Raw genomic sequence first — 21,786 nt, 5'->3', positions numbered from 1 at the left:
TAGTTTTTTAGAACACTGTTTTTAAACTTGAGTACGTTATCCGAATCCAATGTCGCAAGTGTTATGGCTTGCAAAGAAAACAGAACAACGGAATAGAGTTTAAACAATTTATTACTGGAACAACAACGTAAAAAGGTTACAACTGAAAAGAGTAGCAAACAGCACCGAGCAGACGAGGGTCGCTCTGATGTTTAATCCACACCTGGGATCAAAAGGTCTATGGTTTATGTAATGGATAGAACAGTTTATTTTGAGGGTGATTCCCCCCCCCACACATATATATATATATATATATATATATAATAAAATTAGAATTAGACATTTAAAGATTAGCAAGAAGAATTCTAATTAAATATGATAACAAACTATGGACCAGAAAGAACAGAAACCTCAACTTCTACGTCACAATGGGCCCCGGAGAGTGCACAAGTAACCGACCTTGTAGGCTTTTACATACTAAATGAACTATATAAAAAGATTCCAGGACTAAGAGGAGGACTATACCGGGATGATGCATTATTTCACATGAACTCAACAAATAGGTTATTTGAGTAAACCAAACAAAAACATTATACAATTTTTCAGTAAACTGAACCTAGATATAACAATAAACCCAAACCACAAATGTGTAAACTTCTTAGACATAACCCTGAATTTAGATAACAACTCCTATGAACCCTACCATAAACCCAACCAAGCGCTATTCTACATAGATCACAAGTCCAACCATCCGAATAATATAAAAAAAGCACATATACATAGCACCTCCAAAAGAATATCCAAAATATCACAAAATGAAGAATTATTCAATTAAAACAAGGAATATTATAACCAAGCCTTAGCTAGATCAGGATATAAAGAACAAATTAAATTTGTTAAGGAAACTCAAAACAATAACATAGGCACAGAAAGAACAATAAACAATGCAAATGCAATATCTTACAACATGTCGATGAGGAAATATAAAAAAGGAAAAAAGAGCAAAAATAATGAAAAATGAAACATACAATAAACACGAAAAAGAAAAATGAAAAAAAAATAGACCCTAATAAAACTGAAAGAGAAGTTAAAAAGAAAAATGGAAGAGCCAGACGTGGTTTAATCCACCGTTCAGCCACCACATAAAAAATAACATCCCTAGGGAATTTTACCAAATTATAGACAAAAATTTCCCGCAAGATAGTAAACTAAGTAAAATAATTATCAAAAATACTGTTAAGCTATCTTTCTCAACGTCTGCTAACTTAACAAATACCATAATTGGCTCATATAACACAAAATTAAACAAAATTTTGTAAAAATACAGATAGGACAGAAACTGAATCTAACAACGTAAAAGAATGTAACTGCCGGGACCCTACTGAATGCCTAATGGGGGGGACTGTTTAACTTCAAACGTAGTATACAAATGTGAATGTTCTGGACTCGCGGCAGTTATTCCTCAGAATCTTGCTTTCAGGTACCTACAATACCTTCCAACAGTCAGACTTCAGAAAGCGTGTGTTGGGCAGACAGATAAACTCAAATTAACATAACGAAAACAGCTATTACGTTGAACACGCTTTATTAATTAGGTAAAAAGAAATCTGAAATAAAAATAAAGCAAAAGGAGGAATTAAAAGGAGAAAAAATAATTAAACAAAAGGAAATAATACATGAAAGTAAATTATATATTTTGGACAGGATTTTCAAATTAATAAATTCTGGGATATCTTTTATCCTTTGCAATCAACTGTTAGGTGAAAGTCCGGAACAGTTAGAAAGTGTCTTTTTTCTTTTTTATTAAATTGTTAGGTGAAAGTATGGAGCAGTTAGAAAATGTCTTTTTTCTTTTTTATTAAATTGTTAGGTGAAAGTATGGAGCAGTTAGGTCTTTTTCCTACGAAGGTTGTTATTTTAGTACGGCGCATAAACTACACAAGCGCCCATAAAATAAAAATAGAAATAAAGGTCTGAGAAAGTTCTTTGCGAGCGAAGAAGGAGGGAATAAATTAGAATTTCTCCAAATTGAATGTAGAACTTAAACACTGGATTAATTAAACATAAATAAGGTTTCAAGTTTTTCATAGAAAGAATAGGGAGGTAAATCGATAAAGAGGTGAGGAATAAGTGGATGCTCTGAACGTACCTCGTGGCTAAGAACAGGGAATAGCCCAGTTCATGGAGTCAAAATAAAGGCCGTGTGTATCGTTTCAAATTCCGCGGTGAAAGGATGAATGACAGAATCGAAAACGAGACTAGGACGAGATCGCGTGAGAACCAGAAGTTCTCGAAGGATAGCAATATGAAGTTTTTTCCTTTTCTTTTTTTTATTTGGAATGCCTAAACGGCGAAGTTTTCCATTAAAGAAAGATCAAGAAGGGAAGAAGTAAGAAAGGAAAACTAATAAAAAACTCGCACAGAGATGAATGAAAAAGAGGCATTTTCTAAAAACAGTATAATATGGTAATTTTGAAGCTTACAATTTAAGTCATCTCATTATAACTAAACATTTTATGGTATATGAACGATTACCGAATTATCAATTATATAAACCCGATAACATTCAGAATACTATATATATATATATATATATATATATATATATATATATATATATATATATACATATATATAGCTATATATATATATATATACATATATAAATTATATATATATATATATACATATATATACATATATATATATATTAATTTGCGGTAAACAGTTACATATGGTCGCTACAAATAGCCATCTGTTTCAGTCAATGAGACTTCAACGGGCGACCTGGAACCTCTCGACGCCAAAAAGAAAAATGAAAAAAGGGATTTTTTTCATTTTTCTTTTTGGCGTCGAGAGGTTCCAAGTAGCCTGATGAAGTCTCTTTAACTGAAACAGATGGCTATTTGTAGTAACCATATGTAATTTTTACCCAAAATAATTAAAAAAAGATTTTGCTCTTTTTATTGAGCACTATTTAACAACCTCGTTGTCTTCATTATTTCTGACTTTTGAAATGTATACATATATATATATATATATATATATATATAAATATACATATATATATGTATTATATATACATATATACATACATATATATATATGTATATATATATACATATACACACACACACACACATATATATATATATATATATATATATATATATATATATATATATATATATATATATATATATATATATACTGTCGTCATTGGCAGAACTCGGATGCGAGTTTATATTTTACTCATCGGCATTTCCTATGATGTGAAACAAATCATATTTGTGCACGAAAGAGATGGCTGCAGCCACCACAGTGGATAGCAGGATGGTTCACAGATTATTGGCCTCAAGATTTTCTCGTGCTTTTTTTGTTTCTTCTTTTTGTCCTCTGTTGCTTTCGGAGATTTCATTGCTTTCATATATATTTTACCAACTCTCCCAGTTGTTTGTGTTAGTTTTGGTCGCTCTAAGAGTAGATTTCAACTGGTCTTTTAAACAGCGTTTTTGTGCACCGGGGGGGGGGACTGGTTCCGATGACATGTTCCGAAAAAGAAATATATTTATATATATATATATATATATATATATATATATATATATATATATATATATATATATATATATATACAGCATCACTCGACAGCGCCCTGAATGACCAAGCAGCCTTATCTAGGGACAGCACTGCTTGCTCCACAAGGAGAGTGGCCTAGAAAAGGTGGCCTAAACAAAAAGCTCATTTCCGTCAACCCCAGTTGGCTAGCCGCGGTCAACGGGCATCTCCTAATTCGGTCGAAATTCAACAAGAAATGGAAGGTATGCACCTACCTGTAAGGATGCAAAAGTACTGAAACTTGCATGCTGGAATATCAGAACCATGCATGACAAAGACGACAGCAACAGGCCAGAGCGTCGCTCTGCCCTGATTGCACTTGAACTGTACAGACTGGATATAGATATCGCTGCCCTTAGCGAGGTTCGCTTTTCGGAGGAAGGCAACCTTCAGGAACACGGCGCCGGATACACACTCTTCTGGCCAGGGAGGCCTGCAACAGAGGGGAATCACTCAGGCGTTGGCTTAATGATCAAAACATCCATCGCTTCCACATTGGAAAGCCTTCCAACTGGTCATTCTGACAGCATTATGTCCCTGCGCCTCCCACTAAAGAACAAGGAATATGCCACGATTCTCAGTGTGTATGCGCCAACTCTTCAAGCAAAATCTGAAGAAAAGGACAGATTCTACTCAGAGCTCCGCCATGTCCTGCGGCGCACTCCTCCAGCGGACAAGATGATTATCCTTGGCGACTTCAATGCCAGAGTGGGCCAAGACGCAGATACCTGGAGGGGTGTGCTTGTCAGGCATGGCGTCGGAAACTGCAACGACAATGGGCGCTTACTGCTAGAGATTTGCATGGAGCTGCAACTTGTCATTACCAACACCGTCTTCCAGTTAAAGACAACCTGGATGCATCCTCGGTCCAGGCATTGGCACCTCATGGACTATATTCTATATCGCCAAAGAGATCTCAGAGACGTCTTACATACCCGAGTGATGCCCAGCGCAGAATGCCATACTGATCACCGCCTAGTGCGTTTCAGAATCCGAATACGCCCTAAACCCATAACAAGGAAGGGAGGACCACCCAGAAAAAAGTACAACCATAGTAGGCTACAATCAGACGAGGTAAAAGCCGTCTTCCAAGCAAGCTTGCAAAATAAATTTAAAAAACGACAGTAGCCAAATAGACCCCTCACCTGAACTACTCTGGGATCAACTAAAAAACAGCCATCCTGCAGACATCTGAAGAGGTCCTGAGATTCTCTACCAAAAAGAACCGGGACTGGTTTGATGAGAACAACAATGAAATAAATAACCTATTAGCGGAAAAGAGAGTGGCCCATCGGGTCACCCTGGCTCGACCATCCTGCCCATTGAGGAGAGCAGCCTTCCGTCATAGCTGCAGCATCCTCCAGCAAAAGCTCAGAGGTATACAAAACGAGTGGTGGTCCGACCTCGCAATAAAAACTCAACAGTGCGCAGACACTGGTTACTATAAGGGCTCTATGAAGCCCTCAAGTCAGTGTATGGCCCCACACACCGTGTCCAGAGTCCTCTGCGCAGTGTAGACGGCCAGGTACTCCTCACGGACGTAACATCCATCCTGAGTCGTTGGGCAGAGTATTTTCAAACCCTGTTCGGAGTCGACCATACCATTCATGACTCAGCAATACTCCGTATTCCTCAGTTGTCAACTAAAATGGGATTGGATGAGCCTCCTTCCATGGAGGAACTCACTGAGACCATTAGACATTTGAGGTGCGGCAAGGCCCCAGGAATTGATGGGATCCCTCCAGAGATCTGGAAATATGGAGTTCCCGAACTGCACATCAAGCTCCATGAACTCCTTGCCTGTTGTTGGGAGCAAGGAAAACTCCCACGGGACCTCCACGACTCCGTCATCATTGCCTTATACAAAAACAAGGGGGAAAGATCGGCCTGCTCAAACTACCGGGGAATCACCCTGCTCTCTATCGCAGGTAAAATCCTTGCACGTGTGCTCTTGCGTAGACTGATACCTGCTATCGTTGAAGACCATCTCCCAGAAATCCAATGTGGCTTCAGAGAAAACAGGGGCACAACAGACATGGTTTTCGTCCTCAGGCAACTCCAAGAGAAATGTCGAGAGCAGAACAGGGGACTTTACATTACGTTTGTGGACTTGACCAAGGCATTCGATACAGTGAGCAGAGAAGGGCTTTAGCTGATTATGGAGCGCCTTGGTTGCCCCCCCAAACCCCTCCACATGATTATTCAGCTGCATAAGTATCAGATCGGCCAAATCAGAGTGAACAACAACCTATCAGAACCCTTCCTCATCAACAACGGCGTGAAACAGGGATGCGTCTTAGCACCGACTCTGTTCAGCATCTTCTTTAACATGATGCTTAAACATGCAACCGAAGATCTTGATGACAGCGACAATGCGATCTATATCCGATATCGCCTTGACGGCAGCTTGTTCAACCTCAGAAGGCTGCAAGCCCACACTAAGACTTTCGAGCATATGATTCGAGACCTTCTCTTTGCCGATGATGCAGCCCTTGTTGCCCATACCGAAAGAGCCCTGCAACATCTCACATCCTGCTTCGCAAAGGCTGCCCAGCTCTTTGGACTCGAGGTCAGTATGAAAAAGACAGAGGTCCTCTACCAGCCCACTCTTCGGGAAGAGTACAACCCTCCGCACATCACCATAGGTGAAACCAAGCTAAAGACAGTACACCAGTCCACTTACCTGGGATGCACTATCACCTCAGATGCAAAGCTCGACAAGGAAATCGATAACCGACTAGCCAAGGCGAACAGTATTTTGGCAAACTATACAACAGGGTCTGGCGGAATAAACACCTGAGGAAGGACACAAAAATCTGTGTCTACAGAGCCGTAGTACTGCCAACCCCTCTTTACGGCTCTAAGACATGCGTAACCTACTGCCATCACACACGACTCCTCGAGAGTTTCCATCAGCGCGTTCTCCGCACCATCCTCAATGTACTCTGGTATGACTACGTCACCAATGTTGAGGTCATCCAGCGCGCGAGGACCACCAGCATCGAGGCTATGCTGCTAAAGTCACAACTGCGCTGGGCGGGGCACGTCTCCAGAATGGAGGATCACCGACTGCCCAAGATAACTCTTTCCGGTTAACTATCCACCGGCTCCCGTGATAGAGAAGCTCCGAAGAAACGTTACAAGGACTCTCTGAAGAAGTCACTTGAAACCTGCCACATTGACCAACGCCAGTGGTCTACTCTTGCTGCAGACCGTGTCACCTGGCGACGCACAGTCCACCAGGCCATCACCTCCTTTGAATTCTCTCGCATAGAGATCCTGCGCGAAAGGCGCTACAAGAGGAAGATTCGGGAAGTCTCAGCAACCGCACCTGATGGAACTTTTGAATGCAGTCGCTGTGGCCGAGCCTGCTTGTCTCGCATTGGTCTCATCAGCCACAAACATGCCTGCAGTTTACGTGGACAACCACCTTCAAAGAATCTTCGTTCGCGAAGTAAAGCCATTGATATGTACATATATATATATATATATATATATATATATATATATATATATATACAGTTCTGAATATATATATATATATATATATATATATATATACAGTTCTGAATATATATATATCATCAAGTACATCAATGAATTATTTTCATTGTAATGATCATTTTGTCACGTGTCCATCGGTTTTATGTAAAATTCTACTTTTTTATTGTCTTATACTATGTAAATGCGTTTATTATATGTTTATTTATAGTATAATTTAGAATGTTTTCATAGTCAAGATAAGGTCTGTAAAATTTGTTGATAGAAATACTCTTCTGCTGACCTGAGTTCCATGCACTTAATTTCCTTAAGCTTTTAATGAAGTATTTCCAACTAAACAAATAACTTAAAGAACAAAATTCTTTCTTCCCATTTCGTTGTTATTTTTGTTTTGTTGAAGGCGAACAACGAACCGATCTCTCAAAGTAAAAGCATCAAACGGCAACCAAATCAAAGAGTTGCTTTTGATTTACAAAAATTGCACTCACGTACTTCAAAGTAACTTTTTCTCAAATCCGACTTTCAGAAACCCTCTTTTATACGACCCTGCCATTTATGCTGCGACCTGTTGGTAAAGTCACAAGTTTTAACGCTGTAGGCATTTTCGCTCATGTTTTTTGTGCTTGTAAAAATCATTAACTTTTAAAGTATAAGATGTAGAAAAAAAAGAAAAACAAACTGAATCAAAGAAATCAGATTTAAATTATTTTCAAATCCTGCACTTACTAACTTTAGTCAGCTAAGAATCAATTACAAATAAAAGCTACGTTTAATCAATTACAAATAAAAGCTACGTTTATCCTGTGTATAAGGAATTGAATTTAAGATATTCTATGTATAAGGAAAGAGTTTTTTAGAATATGTTTTATAATTACAAGTTAGGAGAGTAGTGTTTGTTTGTTCAGCTTCAAATAATGTGGCACAAATATATGTAGTGCGGTTCTAAGGAACACACGTAGATTTGAATATTCGTGATCATTTCTCATTCTATTAACCAAGAACATCCCAAGTTTTAATGATGTAAACATTTATTTTTACAGTTTTGAAGAAGTTATAAACTCTCATTTGTATGGAAGTTTCCCCAGACAAGGCAATAAATCCATTTGGTGTAAGGCGCTATCACGAACGAAAGATGATTATCATAAAGACAGGCCTTAATCTTGTAAGGCTGTAGATAGGTGGAAAACCGTCAGCAGGATGAGCGTTCTACAAGTCTACAGTATTAAAATAAGGTATCAAAACAGCGGTTTGATGGAGACCACTGGACCAACTGTGAGACGGGTTGTAACAAATGAAGTAGGAAATGATTAGAAAATTATGTATAACGCTTGTTAAAATATAATTGTAAAACTGTGACTAGAAAAATAACAACTGCGTAATAGATGGTGCAGGCAAGAAAGAAATGACGGGGTCAATCAAATTATAAAGAATGATTACGCAGCCCAAATATAAGAAAAGTATATTATACAGAGTCTGATATTTGATTTGTCGAGATTTGTGTAAGAAATTGGTCGAGACAATTTAGAACAACAACTTTGCGATAAGAAGAAAAAGCAATGGATTTAATATATAAACTGCCCAAAATATTTGATGAGAAATAATGGTCAAGAATATAAGCCACGTTTTTTCTTAAGAACGGAGACAATACTTACTATCCCAGAAATAAAAGGGACACGCGTAAGATTTAGACACGTGCCGAGTCTTAACTGTATTAAAAAAATCATTTTTACCCTTACCTATAACCGAACCGAGGCCAACTTCGAGATCAGCTGCATATTTCACCTAATACCAGGTGAATCTGCGAGAAAGAATACTAGCATTACGAGTAGTATCATCAGTACTGATTGTACTTTTCTGAATTATGTTCTCAGGTGACTGGTATAGAGAAAAACAGCGTATAATAATAACAACAATATTAGCGTATAATAGAGTCCTAATGAATAATGGAGTACTAATAAATATGAGAATTTATAAGGAAGAGAGAATGAAATACAATCATACATAATTACCCGCTATATTTAATCCGAATAAAATAATGTCCCATATTAGCACTAACATTACACTTTTCGTACAGAGAATCTAAAACTGACGCTTACTAATTCCGGGGTACATTGTCATTTATAAATATCTACCTATACATATATATATATATATATATATATATATATATATATATATATATGTTATTTCTTTTGCGATACTTTTTGAACGAATTCAATTATTTATACGAAAGTACATTTTTACCTAAATGCGAGTTGGGAATAATTTTTCCTTTGACCAATTTGGTACCTCCAAATGGGGAACTGCTCTGTATTGTTTAAATATAATTACCCAATGACACGTTTTTCGTCGTCTACTACTCATCAGGGAGGCTGGATCTAGCGACATTCGAAGTAAGGACCCCATGGTACGAAGCGTAAACCTCGAATGTTTCGCGTTTTATGTAAATGATATTTTTTTTGTTTTGCGATTCTTTTTGAATGAATATAAATCTGCATGTATGTATATATATATATATATATATATATATATATATATATATATATATATGTATATATATATATAATTATTTGTATATATATAATTATTTGTATATATATATAATTATTTGTATAGTTCCAAGATGTAAATCCACTGAAACCCCTGTGCTTATTAAACAGTACTCAGGCGAGAACAGAGCAGGTAAATAGTATGTGTATTATGCAAACTCTATTGCTTACATATATGCATACATGTTTCAGTGGAATCTCAGTTCAGATAGACCTCATCGCACCAAAAAGAAGAAAACTAAAGCCAATATTCAAGATTCGTTCATTTAGTATAAAAATATATCTGGAACAGAACAGAATATGCATTGAACTGGACAAAAGTGAGTCCACTTTGCATACTTACAAATAAATTACCCGAAAATGTTTAACTAGAATAATGTATGTGGTTAACATTTTAAAAATATTATGCATATATATACCTGCGTGAATAGATATCATCAAACTGTTACATAATACAGTCCAGCACAAAATTGATTTCGATTGATATCATTAACCTACTTGAATCTAATGTTGTTGTGTCACCTATCGATATAGATGCATCTATACTATTATGTACTTGTTTGTATGTATACAATCTATATTATACTGTATTTGTGTGTATGTATACAATCTATGCTATTATGTACTGGTTTGTATGTATACAATATATACTATTATGTAATTGTTTGTATGTATACAATCTATATTATTATGTAATTGTTTGTATGTATATAATCTATACTATTATGTACTTGTTTGTATATATACAATCTATATTATTATATTTGTTGGTATGTATACAATATATATTATACTGTATTTGTGTGTATGTATACAATCTATACTATCATGTACTTGTTAGTATGCATACAATCTATATCAGCGTGTACTTGTTTGTATGTATACAATCAATACTATTATGTATTTGTTTGTATGTATACAATTTATATTATTATGTACTTGTTTGTATGTATACAATCTATACTATTATGTATTTATGTGTATGTATACAATCTATACTATTATGTATTTATGTGTATGTATACAATCTATACTATTATGTATTTATGTGTATGTATAAAACCTATATTATTATGTATTTATGTGTATGTATACAATCTATACTATTATGCACTTGTTTGTATGCATACAATCTATATTATTATGTATGTATTTGTATGTAAACCATCTATATTATTATGTATTTATTTGTATGTATACAACCTATACTATTATGTACTTGTTGGTATGGGTACAATCTATACTATTATGTATTTATGTGTATGTATACAATCTATATTATTATGTATTTATGTGTATGTATACAATCTATACTATTATGTATTTGTTTGTATGCATACAATCTATATTATTATGTATTTGTTTGTATGTATACAATCTATATGATTATGCATTTGTTGTATGTATACAATCTATATGATTATGTACTTGTTTGTATGTATCCAATCTATACTATTATATATTTGCTTGTATGCATACAATCTATATTATTATGTATTTGTTTGTATGTATAACATCTATATGATTGTGTACTTGTTTGTATGTATACAATCTATACTATTATGTATTTGTTTGTATGTATATAATCTATATGATTATGTACTTGTTTGTATGTATACAATCTATATGATTATGTACTTGTTTGTATGTATGCAATCTATACTATTATGTATTTGTTTGTATGCATACAATCTATACTATTATGTATTTGTTTGTATGTATACAATCTATATTATTATTTATTTGTTTGTATGTATATAATCTATACTATTATGTACTTGTTTGTATATATACAATCTATATTATTATATTTGTTGGTATGTATACAATATATATTATACTGTATTTGTGTGTATGTATACAATCTATACTATTATGTACTTGTTAGTATGCATACAATCTATATTAGCGTGTACTTGTTTGTATGTATACAATCAATACTATTATGTACTTGTTTGTATGTATACAATTTATATTATTATGTACTTATTTGTATGTATACAATCTATACTATTATGTATTTAAGTGTATGTATACAATCTATACTATTATGTATTTATGTGTATGTATACAATCTATACTATTATGCACTTGTTTGTATGTATACAATCTATATTATTATGTATGTATTTGTATGTAAACCATCTATATTATTATGTATTTATTCGTATGTATACAACCTATACTATTATGTCCTTGTTTGTATGTATACAATCTATACTATTTTGTACTTGTTTGTATGCGTACAATCTATACTATTATGCATTTATGTGTATGTATACAATCTATATTATTATGTATTTATGTGTATGTATACAATCTATACTATTATGTATTTGTTTGTATGCATACAATCTATATTATTATGTATTTGTTTGTATGTATACAATCTATATGATTATGCACTTGTTTGTATGTATACAATCTATATGATTATGTACTTGTTTGTATGTATCCAATCTATACTATTATATATTTGCTTGTATGCATACAATCTATATTATTATGTATTTGTTTGTATGTATACAATCTATATGATTGTGTACTTGTTTGTATGTGTACAATCTATACTATTATGTATTTGTTTGTATGTATATAATCTATATGATTATGTACTTGTTTGTATGTATACAATCTATATGATGATGTACTTGTTTGTATGTATCCAATCTATACTATTATGTATTTGCTTGTATGCATACAATCTATATTATTATGTATTTGTTTGTATGTATACAATCTATATGATTGTGTACTTGTTTGTATGTATACAATCTATACTATTATGTATTTGTTTGTATGCATACAATCTATACTATTATGTATTTGTTTGTATGTATACAATCTATATTATGATGTACTTGTTTGTATGTATACAATCTATACTATTATGTATTTGTTTGTATGTATACAATCTATATTTTTATGTATTTGTTTGTATGTATACAATCTATACTATTATGTATTTGATTGTATGCATACAATCTATACTATTATGTATTTGTTTGTATGTATACAATCTATATGATTACGTATTTGTTTGTATGTATACAATCTATATGATTATGTATTTGTTTGATATGTATACAATTTATATGATTATGTACTTGTTTGTATGTATACAATCGATACTATTATGTATTTGTTTGTATGTATACAATCTATACTATTATGTATTTATTTGTATGCATACACTCTATATGATTATGTAATTGTTTGTATGCATACAATCTATATTATTATGTACTTGTTTGTATGTATACAATCTATACTATTATGTATTTGTTTGTATGTATACAATCTATACTATTATGTATTTGTTTGTATGTATACAATCTATATTATTATGTATTTGTTTGTATGTATACAATCTATATTATTATATACTTGTTTGTATGTATACAATCTATATTATGATGTACTTGTTTGTATGTATACAATCTATACTATTATGTATTTGTTTGTATGTATACAATCTATATTTTTATGTATTTGTTTGTATGTATACAATCTATACTATTATGTACTTGTTTGTATGTATACAATCTATACTATTATGTACTTGTTTGTATGTATACAATCTATACTATTATGTACTTGTTTGTATGTATACAATCTATAATATTTCGTACTTGTTTGTATATATACAATCTATACTATTATGTATTTGTTTGTATGTATACATGAGAGAAAATGATCTTAATAAGAGAAAACAGAACTCTATAAAATATATTATGTACACTCGTGATGAACGTGCGATGTCTTTACTAGACATAAATAAATTTAACTGGTTCCTTACTCTCTAAATTCCTAGAATAAATTACGAACACATTTAACCCTTAATTCGGCTCAAAGGGAAGATTATGATAACAAAAATTGAAATAGAGTGTATATATGTATAAACACGTGTATGTGTATATGCGTAAATGTATATTTTAAGTTTTAATTACTATATGCACGTTAATATAAAGAAGGCAAATTGGATGACACTAATTAAATTTAAATCATGTTGTATCAGTAGTCTTGGTGTAACGCAAAGCAACAGAACTTTTTGGCTAAAACGTCAAGTAAAGGTTCGCTAGTCACAAGTATAGTCGAGTAGAGTTCGTTGTTCACAGCATGAGATACACGTCGATGTTCTCTACTCGCATGTCTTAAATGCTTGTTCCACTCTTCCTAGAGACTCACCTTTTATAATGAATCGGGCACACCCAATTTGCATATACAAAACGAGACTGCTCGATATCTACATGTGACCGGAGGCTTTAAATACAACAGCCATTATCTTGGGCCTCTTTTTTCTTTTTCTGTCTTTCAGCCTGGTGCCGAGACAGATTCTCTCCCGTTTCTGAGGTAGGTCCTCTCTGTCTATCAAATTCCCTCCTGATCTCATGATCACAGAAATGGCCATGGGGTGGTGATCGCCGTCGCCGGGTACTCCTCTGAGGGGGAACGATGCATGCCCATTCTTCGCTTAAGCTCTCGTTCGCGGACTGGGGGTTGAAGAATACTACTTCCGCTGGGAGGTTACTGATGTAAGTCACCTTCTGAGGGAGCTGCTGTGAGCTAGAGCGATGTCTCACTGGTCCCTGACTCTGAGTCAGACTCGCTCCCGTTCTTCACGGGTAGCCGCGATTGTGTTGTCGGCCGTAATCCTTAATGTGACTGGATACCTCGTCGACACACTTCAGTGATGCGTTCAAGTCCATACTGAGTTGTATATTTGCCACGCGGGTTCTTGATCCAGAAAACATACTCCTTTTCCACCCCCCTCCAGTTACTCCAGTTTTTTTTACACGGTTGTCACCACTTATCAAGGAAGCCACTCAGGGATAAGGGTTATTGCAAGTACAGTACGTTAGTGTGGAGATTTGATGAAGTGTTTACTTAAGGGGCGGTTTATTAGGAATTTGTTTACGTTGGACTTGAAGACATCGAAGTTGTAGTCAGGTGGGAAGCAGACAGACGGAACAGAGTTCCACAGGCGTGCAGTTCCAAGAAAGTGTTGTCGTGTCACGTTTGCACACGTCGACGTAGCAGATGTAAGGACGACAAAGTTTCCTTTTGCTAGTATTGAGTTCACCGGAAAGAATGTCTTTTGCGATTCGCCTATTGTGGATGTGGTGTACATGGTCTATTCAGCGTAGGCGTCTTTGGCGAAAGCGGGTGAATATGGAGGCGATGCATGCCCTTGCGAGCATTGTTTGTAGCTTTGCCCTCCGAGAAATTCCAAGAATACTCCATAGACTACGCATTTGAAATGTGTTCAGTTTCCGTTCTTTGTGGCTGTAGGTTGTCCATGTTTTGCTGCCATACAGAAGGTTGCTGATAACACAGACGATGTAAAGGTTCGTGGTGATGGTGAGATGTTTATTTTCCAAAACCAAAATTGTCAATATTGCTAGAGTACTGGATGCATTTTCGATGCGCTTGCTTAGTTCTACATCAAGAGATAGGTTGTCTGAGACTAAACCCGAGATATTTGAATTGATGGACTTCGTCTTAGCACTGTCCATTTATAATGATGATGGGAGATGATGAGGTTCCTTGGCACATTACCTTAGTTTTTTCAGACTGATGGTAAGGTTGAATTCTTTGCAAGCATTGGAACATCTGTCAATGCGTCTTTGAAGTCCTTATGTGGAAGATGCGATCACCGAATCATCAGAAAACAGTAGATCTCTGATGGCAAATTCTTGGACTTCGTCCTTGACCAAAGGCGGCTGATGGTAGAGAGACGGCTATTCATTCTGGACCAATAGTCAATTCAGTCTCCTGATGAATTGAAGGCATTTCTCAGGAGAAGGGCAAAGAAAATTCCAAATAGTGTATGGGGCAAGCACACATCCATGCTTGACACTGCTTTTTACACAAAAAAGACAAAAAAATACCCAACTATAGATGCCATCCTTAACTTATTTACCCTGACAAATATAACGGAGGAGGAGTAAAGAAACTGCTAATGATGATTTTTTAAATTTTTTTTTTTACACAGTGATCACCACTTATCAAGGCCCGCAAACAACTCAGGGATAAGGGTTATTGCAAGTGCATTACGTTAGTGTGGAGATTTGATGAAGTGTTTACTTAAGGGGGCGGTTCATTAGGAATTTGTTAACATTGAACTTGAAGACATCCAAGTTGTAGTCCGGTGGGAAGCAGGCAGACGGAACAGAGTTCCACAGGCGTGCAGTTCTAAGAAAGAAGCTTTGTTCATGGAATCCACGTTTTGATTTAGGCACAGATAAAGAGTGGGGGAAATTTTTCACAGTGGATCGGCTAGACGGGTGTGTTTCGTGAAAGATTGGCGAGGGGGGACCCGAGATTAGAGTTCAAACGAGCACCTGCCAGGGAAATAACGATAAAACAAGGATAGGCTCGCAATGTCTCTTCTGTGGGGAGAGGTTGCAGGGTAGAGAAAAGGGCATCCCCCACTAAGCCAAGAAGTACTCTGTCAAGGCAGGATAGGCTGTTTTATGGAGTTCCTGCCCAGATATGGCAGCAGTATTCCATCCTTGGACGTACTTGGCTTTTATATAGATAGAGAATTGCATCAGTAGTGAGATATCTTCTGAGCGATAGAAGGATCCCACCATCTTTCCAGCGACCTTGGCAACAGACTTGATGTACGTGTTCCATTTCAGATCAAGAGTAAAGGTCAAACCCAGAAGCTTGTCAAAACACGGGGCCTCATCCAGACGAGAGCCATCCATCACAATTGATGCCAGCTGGGGATCAGAGCGTTGATGATGTAAGGATAGGAGTTGTGTTTTGGATGCGTTAAAGGTAACCAGCCACATCTTCCCCCACTGAACCACGCGCTCGAGATCAGAGGAGAGAGAATCAGAGAGAACATTGTCATTTACAGCCTTTGATGTGTTGCCGTAGATGGTCGTGTCATCAGCATAGATGTCAACGAATGATTTAAGTATGTGTTTAGGGAGGTCATTGATGTGGATCAGGAAGAGAGTTGGGCCTAGGATTGACCCCTGAGGGACTCCAGCGTTTATATTGCAGGCCTCCGATTTTTGTCCATCTACCACTACTCTTATGAGCCTATCGGAGAGAAATTTCCAGTTATACCGTAGCTGGAAATCTTGTGAAGTAGACCCTTATTCCATACCTTGTCGAAGGCCTTTGATATGTAAAGAACAATTGCCTTAGAAAGTAAGCATTTATCAAGAGATTCACTAATCCTGTGGGATATAACCGTCAGCACATCTGCAGTAGATCTTGCAGAGCGGAAACCATATTGTGTGTCACTAGAAGGTTATTCCTGCTGAGGTGGTTGACTATTTCTCTATTTAATATGGATTCCAGCAACTTACTCATAACACACAGGAGACTTATTTGTCTGTACTGAGAGGGAGATAACTTATCACCTGAATTCTTAAATACAGGGCAAACTGATGAGGTCTTCCAGGGAGTCGGAAAGCACTTCTCCTTAAGGCAGCGCTTGAACAGTTTCGTAAGTATGGGAGCAAGTTCTGGTTGAAGCTTTTTTAACACTATAATTGTGATGCCATCAGGACCAGTTATTTACTGGAATCTAGGTTCTTGATTAGCTTGGCGACCTCATACACGGATATTTGTATGTTACCTAGCTTGTTCTGTGTTATAGGAAGAAATATGGCGAGTTGATGGCCTTCGTCGCATAGGGTAGAATTAGCTGCAAAGTTCTTTGCAAATAGTTTGGCTTTGTCTGACGCTGACGAGATGACCTCTGGTTCATTGATAATGGTTGGGATAGAACGCACATATCTGTTCAGGATCCTATTTGTTATTTGCCAAAACTGGTGGGTCCAAGCCGCTGATCAGCTACCTTGGATTTAACAGACTGGGCATATAGCTCTCTTGTATTTTTTATTACTTTTTACAGTGGTTGCTGGCAGTCCTGAAAGCAGCTTTAGTCTCAGTGCATCTATTACGTTGAGAGCTATGGAAAAAAGTGATTTTTGTGCGCGATAGCAGCAGCACATTCTGGGGAGAACCATGGCTGGCTGTTAGGTTTTTGGTTGGAATTTTTTAGATGGTATGAATTGGTCTATGCCTACAATTAACCATTCAGTCAGATCTGATACTATAGAGGACACTTCCTTTTTAAACATGGAGTGCAGAGGTAAATCAGATATGAATGTACGGAAGCTATCCCAGTCAGCCATAGAGTACCGGTATACAGTACGGTGGAGTGGTACGTCTGGGGGCTCCTAACATTTCGTTTTTATCTTAACTGATACGACAGAGTGGTCGGAGAATCCTAGATGAGAATGAACGGAACATGAACATAGCTCAGGGGAAGTTGAGAGAAAAAGGTCTAGGAGGCTTGCATATTGACCGGGTGTATCGGGCACACGGGTTGGTTCACGAACAATCTGAGTGAGGTCATAAGCAATGGCAAAATCATGACAAAACCTCCCCTCATCATTTGTCTTATTTGAATGGGTCAGCCATTCCACATTATGGACGTTTAAGTCACCACAGATATGGATGTTAGCCGAGGGATGTGAAGACAGTATGTGGTCTATTTTCTCAGATATGCTCTTAAAGATAGTAACTCCGCTGTTGTGGGGCATATAGAGGGCAAATATAAATGCAGTGGTGTTAGCAAGTGCAACCCTGAAGCACATATAGGGTAAATTAGGATCTTCTCTAGAGATATCCCTGCCACACGGGAAGCCATCCTTAATGTAGGCACATATTCCATGCCCATGGCGATCTTGGGTGTCAGATTTAGCTGTTAAATTAGAGTATCCGTTAATTATGAACTCATCTAGGGAAGTGGTCGGCCCTATTCCAGTTTCCCTTAGAAATAATATGTCCGGTTTCGTCTCCTGTAATTGGGTTTCAACCTCTGGAAGATTGGAACGTAGACTCGTGATGTTGGAGAAGGAGACCTGGTAGTAGGGGGTCTACGTTGGAAGATGGGGTTCTAGGTTTAATCGAGTTTTTATTCTGGAGAAATTTTATGTTGAGGTTTTGGGATTTATGGAATAGGTCGGCATACTTGGTTAGAGCAGTACAGAGAGGGAAAGTAAGAGAGAAAAAGACAGGAAAATTTTTATTTTTTATTTTTTTGTAGCACACGAAAAGGTAAAGCCGTAACAATTACCCACTAGTATGACATCGAGAGGCCCAACCAGAGACTACTACATGGTCCCGATCCACTTACTAAATGGCAATACAGCAGTCCCAGTACTTTGCGCCTGCTGATAGGACAGCCTCCTTAGTGGTATCCAATTTTGGGTCCCTGACTATCAGGCGGATAACGTCACCCCAGACAAAACGTTTACCTCCATCACCCTTACTAGTGACATGGGCACAAGGACAGACAGAGACAGAAAAATTTCCGACATCTCAGACTACTTGTCACCAAGTACTACCGACCTTTAAGCAACTTTTTCTTCACCCTTTGTCAGAAAAATCACTAATTGAATGAGGACTGAATGACAAAATAGGAGAAGCGAGAGTTACTGGAGCTGCCGATAACACATCCACTGTATTATCTACTCTCCATTAAAAAAAAAAAAAAAAAAAAAAAAGGGGGGGGGATGGGAATGGGTACAAGTGACTTATTTGTATCTAAGTAGTAAGTCCGGTTCTAAGTTAACAATTCAGGACACTTGATGATAATCTCCCCTCCCATATTAATTGGTGGAATTTGTCGTTATCTATCGAGTTTGAATCATTAGAGTTTCACCTTATAATTCATTAAAATCCAATAATTAACTATTATCAATTTGTAAAGTCGGCTTAATATTAATTTACATTCGAGTTTAGATAATTATTCAAGGTTTTACTTTAGGAGTTTCGTTTTCATGAGTAACTGTTTCTTTGCACTGTATTATATTTCGAATGTACTTGAACATAAGGCTAACTATATTAGATGGTTTGATTGGCCAGCAAGGAAGTAAGCATTTTCAATACAGGCAAGCTTGCAGTAATAGTATATATTAAGTATACTACTTAAATAAAGTCCTAAGTTTATCTACTCTAATAGAGAATAATTTCCGGCATTTTTTCTTTTATCGTTAGTCGCCGGCATTTTGTTTGTTTTCATCGTGTAACTTTGTAGCATGTAGGGATGACGGATAAGACAAGAGAATACAGACAACAAGACAGGAGAATATAGACAAAATACATAAATAAAACACGAAAAGCTAGTTTAAACAAGGTAACATAAAAAACATTTAGGATTAGTTTTAAAAAATACTTAACGTTTTTGCCATAGTGTTCCCTCCGCCGTCTTTTGGTCAACTGGTAGCTGGCATATGATGTCTTTCTAGAGCGTAATATTTCTACTTCCGGATAACTTGGTGGACTGCCTATCTATTTATAGAATAAAAGTCGTTACGTTCAGATGTCTAAAATATTTAATTTACATTTTTCTTTTGTTAAAAAAGTTCTAACTTGTTTTTTTTTATTAAGTCCTAAGTTTATCTACTCTAATAGAGAATAATTTCCGGCATTTTTTTCTTTTATCGTTAGTTGCCGGCATTTTGTTTGTTTTTATCGTTTAACTTTGTATCATGGGGGATGACGGATAAGACAGGAGAATACAGACAAGAAGACAGGAGAATACAGACAAAATACATAAATAAAACACGAAAAACAAGTTTAAACAAGGTAACATAAAAAAACATTTAGGATTAGTTTTAAAAAAATACTTAACGTTTTTGCCATAGTGTTCCCTCCGCCGTCTTTTTGTCAACTGGTAGCTGGCATATGATGCTTTCTGGAGCGTAAGATTTCTACTTCCGGATAACTTGGTCGAGTGCCTATCTATTTATAGAATAAAAGTCGTTACGTTCAGATGTCTAAAATATTTTATTTACATTTTTTTTTATTGTTAAAAAAGTTCTAACTTTTTTTTTATATAAAGTCCTAAGTTTATCTACTCTAATAGAGAATAATTTCCGGCATTTTTTTCTTTTATCGTTAGTTGCCGGCATTTTGTTTGTTTTTATCGTTTAACTTTGTATCATGGGGGGATGACGGATAAGACAGGAGAATACATTGCGCAAGATGCTTTTCTGAATTTGGTGAAATACTTAATAATTACAACTTCGTATATGCTATAAATATACCCATATTACTATTTTATATCAAATTACTTATACTGCTCCGTCGGTAGTTTACACCTTACTTCCAGTTATACCTGCATTGAAATGAACTTTCATAGCTATATTGCTACTTAAATCTATACTATATGATGTTTAATTGTTTCTTCCAAAACTGAGCCATTGGCACTGCTACGTATATCCAATTATATCCAATAGATACTTTGCCTCGAAGAGGACTGCTTTTGTCTGTTTTGCATGATAAACATTATCACAAATTTGTATATTCCTAAACTCTACCCAAAAATCTGTATATACTAATGTGTATTTGTACTGTGTTCTGTAAGTTATAATCATCTCTCCTGAAAACTAAACAATTGCTCTTCTTACCAAGCTGCTAAAAATCACATACATTGCACGTACCTCTGGACAGCGGTTTAGGATTAAGTCCTTAACTTTAGCAGGCTGACTCTTTAAACAATAATACGCACTAAACATCTATAGACTTCTATTGCTAAGACATGCATTAGCGTATATTCTTATCCCATTGCTTAGCTATAAAATAGATATTTATTCGCCATAGTTTTGTACTTAGATTATGTATCAAATAAAAATATCAATATCTCCTTCCCTTAGTTGTGGCGAAAGCAATATAAAACACACCATAAAAACTGGACCGATACTCTTTTTTATTCTAAATACTATCTCGAATTTTAAACAAAAGGCAAAGTTATCTTTTTTTTAAAAGTCAGAACTCATAACTACAATTTCTATACGTTCGTATCTACTGTAAATATGTTCATATTCTTATTTATACTAAATTATACATACTGAACACGCCATAGCTTATACTTTACTTCCAGATATACCTGTACTGAATTGTCCTTCGAATCATACATATGTATCTCCTTTACTCTATATTGAATAGATACATTTTAGTATTCCTCCTATCGTCTTAAATATCCAGAGCATCAAACATTAATTTAATTCCTAATATTAAATTAATCATACTTTAATTGTTACCCTATTCCCAACACTAACATATGAATATTATTTTAAATCAAATATTAATACCATCTCTA

General features: G+C 35.6%; 1 protein-coding gene across 1 annotated transcript; it reads left to right on the top strand.

Annotated features, from left to right (window-relative positions):
• Window positions 1–3,861: 3,861 nt before the first annotated feature.
• On the top strand, window positions 3,862–4,725 carry LOC145302958 (protein CFDP2-like). Its single transcript, XM_080144684.1, has one exon. The coding sequence runs from the start codon at window positions 3,862–3,864 to the stop codon at window positions 4,723–4,725; it is 864 nt and encodes a 287-aa protein (XP_080000810.1).
• Window positions 4,726–21,786: the final 17,061 nt, after the last annotated feature.

The sequence above is a fragment of the Euprymna scolopes genome, chromosome 2 (assembly GCF_053919585.1).
Source record: "Euprymna scolopes isolate OS-2025 chromosome 2, ASM5391958v1, whole genome shotgun sequence".
In the NCBI taxonomy this organism is placed as follows: Eukaryota; Metazoa; Mollusca; class Cephalopoda; order Sepiida; family Sepiolidae; genus Euprymna; species Euprymna scolopes.
The sequence above is the reverse complement of the archived record's forward strand: the minus strand, read 5'-3'. Positions and strand labels throughout refer to the sequence as shown.

What these genes read in the sequence shown, in the direction of transcription:
- LOC145302958 (XM_080144684.1), top strand. Translation starts at nt 3,862, where the DNA reads ATGCATGACAAAGACGACAGCAACAGGCCAGAGCGTCGCTCTGCCCTG.